Source organism: Mus caroli, unplaced genomic scaffold, assembly GCF_978045245.1.
Source record: "Mus caroli unplaced genomic scaffold, Mus_caroli_1 scaffold_1, whole genome shotgun sequence".
In the NCBI taxonomy this organism is placed as follows: domain Eukaryota; kingdom Metazoa; phylum Chordata; class Mammalia; order Rodentia; family Muridae; genus Mus; species Mus caroli.
In genome coordinates this window covers 187,595,995-187,608,624 of record NW_028227256.1, presented here as the reverse complement: position 1 = coordinate 187,608,624, position 12,630 = coordinate 187,595,995, and the positions used below count along the sequence as shown (strand labels likewise).

The 12,630-nt window shown below is 48.1% G+C and overlaps 1 protein-coding gene across 2 annotated transcripts in view; it reads right to left on the bottom strand.

The window, feature by feature from the left end:
• Positions 1-12,630, bottom strand: part of Ptpn14 (protein tyrosine phosphatase non-receptor type 14) — a 149,199-nt gene that overhangs the window by 85,822 nt on the left and 50,747 nt on the right. For both annotated transcript variants that reach the window (XM_029477885.2, XM_029477888.2), the window contains exon 2: positions 3,280-3,592. In XM_029477885.2, the coding sequence (XP_029333745.1) occupies positions 3,280-3,453 (174 nt within the window). In that variant the 5' untranslated portion in view covers positions 3,454-3,592. The remainder of the gene's footprint in view (positions 1-3,279; positions 3,593-12,630) is intronic.

Genomic DNA, 12,630 nt, shown 5'->3' with positions numbered 1-12,630 from the left:
CTGATGGGGAATGAGGTTTTCCTGTCAATCAAACAGAAGGTCACAGTCGTTACCAAGCGCCAACAGATTAATGTCAGTCAAACCACACACCTGCCGGTAATGTGAACTCACCTTCCTTTGATGGAAATGTATGTCAAGTCCTCATGTCTCTAAAACCCTTACACATTTTGAAAATAGACAACTATGGAAGATTAATTAATTAGCAAGTATGACAAACAGCTTCGGTGAAATATGAATTTGCAAAAAAAGAGAGACATTAAACTGGGCACCAGGAACCCACAAAACACAAAGCTACAGTTTGAGGGAAAAACCCTGTGTTTATCCCCTCCTACTTCCAACTTTGTGCAGAAGACCTTCCCATTGGAGGCATCCGCAGAGCTTGCTCTATTCTTCTCTAACTCAGAGGAGCTGAATTAGAAAGGGAAGGGTCTTGCTGCCAATGTTATCTGCCACAGGATAAAAGTGGGAGACCTGAAGAGAAAGTGATTTGCTCGGAGGTGACAAACTCGTTGAGAGCAAGTCAGCACAAAGCCATCGTGAAAGCTGAACCCCATCTTAGCAGTGAGCTGTCAATCACACAACAATGCACACTTGACGGGAGCCCCTTTATCCTAGCTGAAGAGGTAGTTGTAGGATCATGGGGGGTTGCCCTTTGACCTTTTGCTGGTCAGGAGAGGATGCCTTCACACACACACCCAACACAGCATGGGTAGCTGCTCTCTGCTCTTGACTTCCTCCTCTGTAAATCCAGCCCCTGTTCTACCTGAATGCCTAATCAGCCTTCAGGGCCAGATTTAAATATAAAGGCCACTCGAATGCCTGTGTGTGTTTCTGTGTTTGTGTGCACACACATGCATATGTGTGTATGTGCCCACAGGCCATGCACAGACACACACAGGCCATGCACACACACACACAGGCCATGCACACACACACACACACACACACACACACACACACGCGCGCGCGCGCGCGCGCGCGCACAAAGATGTGATCACACACAAGCAGTGTGTGTGTGTGTGTAGGCCAGAGGCTAACCTATCACAGTGTCTCCAAGAGCCTTGCTCTTGAAAGAGTCTCTCCCCAAATCCGTAGTCCAGCTTCAGCTAGACTGCTGGGGACACGCCCATCTGTATCTCTATCCCAGGCTGGTTTACAGGCACATGCTGACCTTTTATGTGAGTGCTGGAGACCTGAAGTCAGATCTTCACCTCCGTGCAGCAAGCTCTTCACACACTGAGTCTTCTGTCTAGCATTCTACTCTTTCAGCCAGGCTTTTTTAACCCACGGTCTATAGGAGTCTGTGTACCCACTAAGGGCAGGCACCATGGTGGCCCTACTCTGTGATTTGTGTTAGTGAAGGTGGCATTCAGTCTTTACCTGGCACCTGGTGAGATGCTGGAACCTCTTGCTCCCAAGTGTCCCTCAAGTCCTAAGGGAGTCACGCAATATTAAAGACATTCAAGTGTGAGCAATAATGAATTACGGGACACAGTGCCCTATACTTCCAGACAGAATGACTTCAGATGGGCAACAGGGCTTCAGAGTAAGCTAGCTTCACCATTCCCTCTACCCAGAGCAGGACACAGAGGCCCTGATAGCTGCTGTCATTTCTCCACAGCCACTCAGCAAATAAGCTCCAGAATCCTAATCAAAACCAAATCCAAGATAACAAATCTACCTAGCTATTGACCTGCATATTATAATGTCCCTAATGCATATGCATGACCTGTTAACGTAACGTAACTTGGAATGCTCAAAAATCACTTCACTACCTTTCCAATGATATATAATTTTTACATGAATTTACATATGTTTAAATATGTATACCCCAAGATGCCACCACCAAGCAAAGGACGGGCAGCTACCTGCCATCAGCAAGGGTGGGCCTTTTCTTGGGCTGAGGCTCTACTCATGTTCTGTGAGGACAGCTTCTGGCTGTGCAGGGAAATGAATGAGCATAGAGCACACCCTAACACTGAAGCCAGAGTCTAAACACAAAAAGCAGCCAGAACAGAGGTCCCAGAGAACAACAGGCACCCTATGAAGAAACATAAGGAGAAGGGTTGGAACCCGGGAGTGGAGAGACACCATCCGCCTCTTCTAGTCTGGAAATACTGTCACCTGGACCCCAGTGAGAGCCCAGGGGTCTAGGTGATTCCTGATGCTCAGGTATGTCTGAATCTCAGGGTAGGCTACGATTCACCTAGGGCTGCCCACCAGCCCACATGTGATGTGGCCATCAAGATTCAAAATGCACAAGTGTAGGCCCCTTACAAAAGATTCTGGTCCTGAATGCCTGGAAGCTGAAAACAGTGAGCTTCCCTTTCGACATCAGCAGCACACAGCACACAGCACCAAGTTCCTTCTAAAGGTGACCTGTCAGGTATGGTGGTGCATGGCTGTGATCCTGGCTGGGAGGTCTGCCTGGGTCCCACAGTGAAACCCTGTCTCAGATAACCAGACAACACAAACGAATGGCATGCACGAAGCCCAAAGGAACAAATGCCTGTCTTAACAGCTCTCCGCGGTGCTGTGAAGACAGCTACGGCAGTAAGTGCTTTCCATTCAAGCAGAGGACTGTGAGATCGATTCCCAGAACCCACACAAACGCCCCAGGAGTCCCAGGGCTTGCGAGTTCAGGAGCAAAGAGTAGACAATTCAGTGAGCCCCAGACTTAGTGAGAGACTGACTCAAAGGATGTGGACCGCACTCCTGAGGGTGACACCCAAGGTTGTCCTCCAGCTTCTGCGGTCACACAAATGCATGTGTGATATTAAAGAATATTTTTAAAAAAAAATGCTTTCTCAACATCTCTGGGTGCCTCTCACTTTAAGTGTTATTTGCTCCTCTTCTTTCTGAGGGGGAAATAGAGAAACAAACAAAGGCAGCTGCAGCCATCCGGAATGTGGGCGGCTTCTCCTTGTGACGCAGCCATAAAACCTGAATGCCAACTGCCCACTCAACTGTTTTAAACAAGAATTAAAAACCAGCTTTGGTAGGGAGAGTCTCTCATTCTTGCTTCCCCCCAAAACCTCACAAGGGAAACAAGAGGAAGCCCACTTCCACACCTAGCTGTAGGCCTTTCTAAGCGCAAAATTGGTCTCCAGAGATGCTGGAACTTCCCCGGGCCACACCCACCCTAAGAAAAGCAGGTTCTTTTAAACACACGCTTAGGCTGAAAACACAGCAGGTGCCAACACGTTAAGCAGATAGCTGGTTCCTCTGAAGAGTCCACTCCCTGTCCACACAACAGGCAGGGATGCGCGCTCAACTCACCTCCCTCAGCTCCAGCCTCTGGGCCACGGCCTCCAGGCACTCTTGCCCCGTGCTTTCCACCGACAGCGTGCACTCGATGACATTGCTGTCCAGCAGGCGGATCCGGGTAACAAAGCAGTTCTTGCTCAGGACGTTGTAGCGCCGAGTCCTGCGGAGCTTCAAGCCGAAAGGCATGGCTGTGCAGCCCGGGGACGCCGCCCCCTTCTCCTGGCACAGGCACCCCTGAGATGGCCTTAGTAGTTTTCTGTCGGCGTGGTCACACTAAGGTATGTGGATAAAGATGTCCATGCCCACCAGGCTCTCTGCAGGACAGCTGTGGAGGAAACAGAGAGTCTGATCATGCACTCTGCATGGGGAGCTGTCAGTGGTGCACTACACCACACAACACACACACACACACACACAGATGGAGAATCTCCCGGGTGTCTTGTTGGAGGCTGTGCATCGCACCCTCTCATCAGGGTGACATTGGAGCAGACTCAGGAAGCAGAACTGCTTAGCAGGAGGAAACCCATCCGATACACAGCATCTCCAAGACTCCAGGGCACCCAGTAACTCACTCCCACTTCCCACTTGCACCACCATCCTCTCTCTGCGTGAGGAGCGGCACCTGGGAGAGCTTGAACTGCTCAGAATACTCCCTCGCTTTACTTCATGAGGAACCACATGTGCTTTGGTACTGAGGGAGGGCTGGCGAGATGGCTCAGTGGGAAAGGTGCTTGAGTTCAATCCCCAGTGCCCACATAGCCAAAGGAGAGAGCTGACTCCCTCCCGAGAGCTGCCCTCTAACCTCCACATGCATGCCCTGCCATACGCATGAGCACATGGACGCAGATACGATAAATAAATGTGCGCAGTAGAAAATGACTGTACAGGTGAAAAGCAACGTGGTGACCCTGAAACCTCAATCAAATAAAACCTTCATCTTGCTTCTGCCCTACAACACTGTTTCACAGCCATGTTTACCTTTCAATACTTACTTTGAAGCCATTTACTTAAACGGATGATGCAAAGGGTAGCTTACGTTTGACACAGACACTTTCTACTCCTTAATTTACAATACAGAATCCTCACTGCCACCTTTATTTTGGTGCCGAGGATCAAACCCAGGGCCTTGCTCCATCTAAGCACGCTTTCTCCCTGTGAGCTATATCCCTAGTCCCTAAGGCATGTACGTTCTTTAGTGTACTTCAAAATCCTCCTCTGTAAACCCTTTTCTCCACAAATATTTAGACAGCTGTGTGGAACCACCCAAATGTGGTTCCGTCCCTTTACAGATGACTCGGTGCAAAAGTCCTGTCACCCATTACAGATCAGTTAACCCACCAGTAATGAGAGTGACGCTCTGACATCCCGCCAATGTGGCAAACACAAGCATCACACACCAAGCGAAGCAGCTTTACCGGTCCACCCTGAGCCAGCGGGGTTCTGGTCGAGGGTTCAGGGGGCGCAGGAAATGTCTTTCAGAAAAGTCAGCAGCATGCAGTGAGCTTTTCCATCCAGCTGCCTGCTCCCACTGGGCTCAGAGAACGACCAGGCTGACGACCAGGCTGACGACTGTGTTAACTCAGGCAGGTGCATGCAGGCTTAAGCCCTTCATCCATCCTGATGGAGCAGCACTACCCCTGAGCTTCACTGACTCCTGAATGGGCAAATATGAGCCAGTGGCACCTGCAGGAATCGTTTGACGGTTAAATGAGCTGTCTGTGATATTTATATGCCGCTCCCTGCCAGAACCCCAGGCCTCCTGAAGGTTGTCAGGGTATAACCCTACAACACACCAAAACACACTCCCAGCCTCGCTCGGTAGGCTTTGATACTTGCCCTCGGCACATTCCTGAGCACAGCAGGTACATGTTTTATGGTAGCTTAAAATACATATGGCTAGAAATGCTGGCTTGGTAAAATAGATTAACATTTCTAAACCACTTTATGTTGGCAGAGTATTCTGTTTACTTCCAAGCCACACCAGTCTGATTTCCTGATAGGGACAGAAAATATGGAAGGACCCACCCAAAGAGCGGGGGGGTGGAGAAGATGGGACACCAGAATATCCTTAAGTGTTTACTGATGAATTCCCTCTACTTACTGAAGCACAGGACAGGCAGGCTAAGATTCAATGCCTACATTAAGAAAGCCTCAAACAGACAGAAATGTTTGCTCTGTAGACACCAGCTGCATTTCTCTTCCTGGGCCAGGCACTTTACATTCGGGTGTGTCTCCCTTAAACACCTATGAAAGAATGTGGCTGGCTTGGTATCCCAGCAAAAACAATCTCTCTGCATACTCTCCAGCATGACACAATGCAGATGGTGAAGTAACCCCAGCCGAGTGTGTGGATAACCGCAGTTCTTAGGAGGGACAGAATGCGCACACAGCAAATACTGTCAGTCCAGCAGTCATTATCCCTGGCTCCTGGTGACGAGGGACAGAACTCTACATCTTTCAAACCACTTTTCAACTGCCTTGTGGATGGATGACCTCCGAAACAGCCTCTGGACACGTCTATAGTCAAAGCTAACGAACAACCTGACATCATGGACCCTAGAAAATGTCTTTTTCAGTTTTTTTTTTAATGATTCTGATCTTTGATTTGCAAGATAAGGTCTCAATTAGTCTGAGCCTTCTTCAGCAAGTCAACAACTAAAAACAAGTGCCAGATGGGAGGCTGCCTCCCAGGCCGAAAGTAGAGAGATTAGGAAAAATATAAAGTGATGCGCTGGGGCTGAAGAGATGGCTCAGAGGTTAAGCGCACTGGCTGCTCTTCCAGAGGACCTAGGTTTAATTCCTAGCACCCACGTGGCAGCCGACAACTCTAACCTCCATTTCCAGGGAATCTGACGCCCTCACACCAATGCACATAAAATAAAATTAAGTAAGTTACTTTTTTTTTTTTTTTTTTTTTGGTTTTTCGAGACAGGGTTTCTCTGTATAGTCCTGGCTGTCCTGGAACTCACTTTGTAGACCAGGCTGGCCTCGAACTCAGAAATCCGCCTGCTTCTGCCTCCCAAGTGCTGGGATTAAAGGCGTGCGCCACCACGCCCGGCTCAGTAAGTTACTTTTTAAAAATGGTAAACAAGAAAAAAAAAAAGGTAATGTTTTTGTTGCTCCTGATTAAATCCAGTGTGACCCACGGTGGGGGTGGGGAGACCCAGGAAAGATAGGAGGCAATTAGGGGAATCTGAAATAAAAAAGAGAAATGGCAGAATACTTGTAAATCATGGTGAGCTTTCTTGTGTTTAGCGTTCATGTGTGCGCATGCATGGATGTCCGCTTACTCTGAAGGTCAGAGGGCAACGTCAAGCGCCTTCCTCAGACGCTCTCTGCCGTACTGTTTGTTTGAGACAAGTTTTCTCACTGACTATGGCGCTCAGGGTTGCTTAAGGCCAGCAAGCCCAAGGATCCTCCCGAGGGGCCATGATCTGCTCACCTGGGCCTGGGCATTAGACCTGAAGGCAAGCCCTTCCCCGAACCATCTCCTCAGCCTCAGCTCATCATGACTTCCGAGGATAGGATTGCGGTCATGGAGGAGAGAGGCGCTCCGAGACATCAGGAGCTCTATTAAGAGTAAAAATGTCAGGATGTGGGCTAGAGAAATGTCTCGGCAGTTAGCAGCACTGCCTGCTCTTGCAGATGAGCAGGGTTCAGTTCCCAGCACTCACTTACTGGATAATACAGCTGTAACTATAACTACAGTCCCGGAGGCAGTCGATGCCCTCTTCCAGTCTCTGTGGGCACTGTAGACACATGGTACACAGACATGCATGAAGCCAAAACTCACGTACATATAAAATAAGGGGGGGGGTGAAACTCTTAAATATCATAATGCCTGTGTTTTTCTTTAAGATTTATGTATTTATTGATATGAGTACACTGTAACTGCCTTCAGACACACCAAAAAAGGATATTAGATCTCATTACAGATGGTTGTGAGCCACCATGTGGTTCCTGGGAATTGAACTCAGGACCTCTGGAAGAGCCGTCAGTGATCTTAACCGCTGAGCCATCTCTCCTGCCCACCTGTGATTTTTAAATTGTATGCATGTGTGTATGTATATACGTATACACAGAGCAGATACATGGTGTACACACATGGGCACATATACATGGATTCAGAGCTGGAACACTGTGGACAGCAGTTAGGTGTGAGCGACGGCAGGCAGACGCTATCAATGCTCTGCTTCTCCGAGAACCTCAATACTTTCACTACAAAAAGAAGGCAGAGAAAAGGCTCTGCTCCGTGAAGATGATATATTCATGCCTCAGGCTTTCTGGTTTGATAAGGGTTGGGGTTCTCATCTGAGCTTATTTACGGAACTAATCAGCACAATTTGACCGAACCCCAGCCGCCCAAAGCCAGAAATAGATTTCGTGCTCTCGCTCTCTCTCTCTCTTCCACACACATCGTTCACCTCAATGAAAAGCTCATAACACCCACTCCTAGCAGTGTGGAGCCACAGAGCCGTGCTTCTAGAAGGAATTGCAGGTGATCCTGACCAAACCTAGTCTAGGTGTGACACCTGGATGGTCCCAAGTGACCCGACACTGTAATGACATGTAAGAGAGCTTGAGCCCCACTCTGTGCTAGTGTTTTATGGTAGTGAACGAGCCTCGATTCTTTAGCTCTTGAGGAAACATCACTTCCATCCCAAAGCCTGGCTCCCGCGCCTTGCCCAGCTTCCCCGGATGGCTCTCTGGGGCTTCATGATAGTTGCTTTATCACATGGAAACATAAACCCAGAACTGAAGGCCACATGCAAAGACCTGTGTCTATGACACTTTCAATTTCCCTAATAAAACTGTTTCAAAAAATATAATGAAATACAGAGAGGGGGAAATGAAGAAAGAAAAAGAAAAAAAAAACCCAACATTGAGGCTCCGTCTCAGCACACTCAGAAAGGAAGTCATTAGGAAAGCAAGCAAATCAGACCAGTGGTTCTCAACCTGTGGGTCTCTACCCCTCCGGCAACGCTCTATCTCCAAAAATATTTACATTGCAACTCATACCAGCTGCAAAAGTGCAGATATGACATAACAACAAAATAATTTTATGATTGGGGGTCACCACAACGTGAGGAACTGTACTGAAGAGTCATAGCATTAGGACGGCCGAAAACCACTGGGCTATATAGCAAGGACTCAGTGTGCGAGAGTGCTTGCTGTATTGTAAACCCAGGAGGGCCACATACACACTCAAGAAAGGAGGAGTAACACACGGGTGAAGTGACAGAAGGGACCCTAGCACAGTGGCAATGGGAACATACACTGATTTGGACACTCTAGTGGTCAGTGTGGAAGTTTCTGTAAGGAACTAACAATAGATTGATCCTCCATAAGATGCAGCTGTATCTATATCATTCCTGGGTATTTATTTGGCCTGAGAGCGCTAAGGTGACACCGTTAAGGTGACGCATCACAGAGACTCTTGCACATCAGTGTTTACAGCAGTGCTAGCTATTCACTACAGCTGAGTTATGGGGCTGACCGGGGTGTCCAACATCAGATAACGCAAATGAAACATCTTCTCAGCCGTGAAGAAGAACAAAGTGATACTGTCAGTAGGGAAATGAAGGCAACTGGAGATAATCACACAGACAGAAAACTATGTGCTCACAGGGCAGGAGATGGGGGTGGGGGGTGGGAGCTGCCAAGCTGCTGGGGGAGGGGGAACAAAGGGGGCTCAGGAAAGTGGGGAGAGAATCTGCTCAAAGCACAGCGCACACCTGCATGAAAATGGCCTTTTGTAACCTACCACAAAGGCACTGAAATGTGCTCTAAGAAAGAGAGGCAAGATCAGAGTGCTCACACTATTTAAATGGTTTAAGAAAATAGGGACTATCTTTATCTCATTGAAAGTAACGTTTTAACTAATGTATTTATTTTTAAGAATACAGTGGGGACTGAGGAGGTGGCTCTGTGGGCAAAGGGTTTGCCACACAGGCATGAGGATCTGAGTTAAAATCAGCAGAACCCATGCAAAGCCGGGCACGGTAGTGCCCATCTGTCAAAGCCTAACTATGAGATGGGAGGTGGGACAGGAATATCCTTAGACACTCTCGGGCATCGAGTCTGGCACATGCAGTTGGGCAGTGAGCCTGGCACATGCTGTGCTGAACCACAGAGTCCTTGTCCCCAAACAAGGTGAAAGGCAGAGCCAATAGCTGAGACTGTCCTATTCACACTAGTGTGTACATATGCAAACCTTCACTAATATGCATGAACACGCACACACATACACACACGCATGCACCCACATGCATGAACACACATTCACACATATGCCAGCATGCATACCTGCACACATACACACACACACACGAGTGTACATGCTCATACACACATCCACATGCATGCTCCTGCATACATACACACATACACACACACACCACATGCACACACATGCATGAACACACATTCACACACATGCCAGCATGCACACCTGCACACATACACACACACACACACACACACACACGAGTGTGCATACTCATACATACATCCACATGCATGCTCCTGCACACATACACACATACACACACACACCACATGCACACACATGTGCATGCAAATTGAAGTTAACTATTTAAACTCTGGGTTCCTGGGGATAATGAGCAGTCAATGCCAAGTTCATCCATTCTTTAAAAACCACACCATTATGGCACAGATATCACCAGTGGAGTAGAGAAACTGTACACTACAGACTCAGAGCCAGTGTAGGGGAGTTCTGCACTCTCTGCTCAATTTTGCTGGGAACCAAAAAACTACTTTAAAAACTAAAATCACTTAAGAAAAGGGAAGTTTTCATAGGTGCATGAAATGGTCCCGCAGTTAAGAGCACACTGCCCTCGCAAAGGACCTGAGTTCAGTTCCCGTCACCTGCACTGGGCAGCTAAATGCTTGAAACTCCAGCTCTAGGGGATCTGATGCCTTCTGTTCCCCAGAGACACACGCTGTGCTCACACTCACAAACCCACACACACACATAAGTAAAAATGAGGAAGGAGTCAGACATAGGTGGCTCTCTGTTCAGTCTGAGGCCAGCCTGAGCAGGAGGCTCTCTCTTAAGTTCGAGACCATCCAAATCTGCATGTTCACTAACTTTCAGGCCATCCAGGGCTACACAGTGAGACTCAAAACATCACTTTAGTTAGTTATGATCCCAGATACTATCCAGTACCCTGCTGCAGGCTCTGGTGGGGCTCAAGATACCACGGCAACTTTTTTTTTTTTTTACTTAATAATCACAGTAAAAGTAACAGGGCTAGCTCCTAATTTCTTCCAAGGCAAGCAGTAATTTATGTCATAACACTCTGATAAGCTCTTGCACTCCTCGGAGCATCCCTGAAAAGGCAGGACTGATAAAACGGGGCATTCAACACAAAGAAAGAGGAAGAAGCCTGTGTCCGTGAAGCCACCGCAAACTGAGCTGGAGAGGCAGCACAAGCCTGGGACCACAGCACTTGGGAGGATCAGAGCTGGAGACAAGCCTGCTGTACATCATGAGTTCATAGCCAGCGTGGGCTAATAACTAGACTCTATCTCAAAGAGTCAGGGAAAAGAGGAACGGAAGGGAGGGGAGAGAAGAAAAAAGAACCGAAGGGGAAAAGAAAAAGACATTCATAGTGGGCGCTGCTGCAGGAGGCTACTGGTTGGTCTGAGCTATGGATGAGTTCCCAAGGAGCCAGGACTTGCCTCAGCCCCCAGGCCTGGGTTCAATATCAACTCTCAATAATATCAATATCAATAAAGGCACTTAGAAAGCCACTATTCAGTGGGTTGCACAAGATCCCTCCAGGCTCCTCTCACAGTATGCTAGGTTCACATACAGACACACACAGAGAGACACACACACAGCCTCATAGTTGTAGTTTGCACATAGGTAATTTACTACCTTAACAGCCATGTAGAGAAAGTCCTTTCAAGTGAGAAGAAAGTGTCAAAGTTTAACAGGATGTAAGCTGAGCCCTGCCCGCCACCCCCTGCCACCCAGCACCAATATCTTGTTATCCCATGACCTCAGGCATAAGTGGCTTTTTAAGAGCCATCCTGAGTTGGGGGGGAAGATGACTCTCGGACAGACAGACACACACACACACACACACACACACACACACATGCACTTTAGTCAGGAGCATGGGCACAGAATCTAGTGTTCCCAGTGGTCCTTATGTTCCAGAAGGAAACCCACGGTCAAGAACTTTGGGCTTTAAGCTTACAACACAGCAAAGTCTTCTCTCAAGAACTCCACTCCACCCTTGGACTCCTGAAGGGAAAGATGTGTGTGAGACTCAGGGTTGAGGTCTACCATCAAGTGTAGCTCTGCACACAGCAGGAGCCCAGAGGGCAAAGGGTTGCATGCTCAGACGCAGGAGCCTGTATTGTGGTTCTATGACCTGCCCGTGGAAGGAATTTGGCACCTATGGGTCTGACTTTGGGCCTCTCAGAGAGGTCCCTGATGTGAAGAGCAGAAGGGGTTAATTTGGCTCATTGGCACTTTGGGGGAAAGACAAGATAGGGCTCATGTTTCCAAAAGGAATTGCCCTCCACTCAAACCTTGCCTTCCCGGCTTTTGTACGGCTTTTATACGGTCCTTCTTACTGAGGGTGAGGACCCCACAGAGAGAGAGATGACACACTTCACACACGTTCCACAGCCATTCGTTAGGGTATTGCTCTGTAAATACACTTTCCAGACTTTTAAAGCACAGGATACAGAGGGAGAGAGCACCAAGAGGCTTCAGAGTGGACTCAATCCTCTTCCCAGGAGCCCATTACTCTCCTAAAAGCTCCAAGATGGAAGCCTCTGCTACCGACTCTAATCTACGGTTTCCAGATTGCCACAGTCTTGTTTTTAACAATAATAAAGCTTTTACCAAAAGCCCTTCAAAGTTTCACACACACACACACACATACACACACACACAAACACACACACAAACACACACACACACAAACACACACACAAACACACACAAACACACACACACACAAACACACACACACACACAAACACACACAAACACACACACACACACAAACAAACACACACACACACACACTCTCTCTCTACAAAAACAGCTTTCTGACCCTACACTTGGTTGATCACATGAATCCTTACACAGGGCAGTAAGTAGAGAGAACTCCATAGTGTCGACCAGATACAGCTTCGCTGAATGGGCAGCCAAGTCTTTAGGGAAATCAAAGAGAAAATAAAACCCAAGCCTTACACATGAGCACAGTTTCTTTTCATTTCCCATACTATGGGATACACACCTTTCCTCCCCAGCCCTGCCCTGCCCTGCCCTGCCCTGCCCTGCCCTGCCCCACTCCCGTAAGCCTGAGTTCTGAAGTC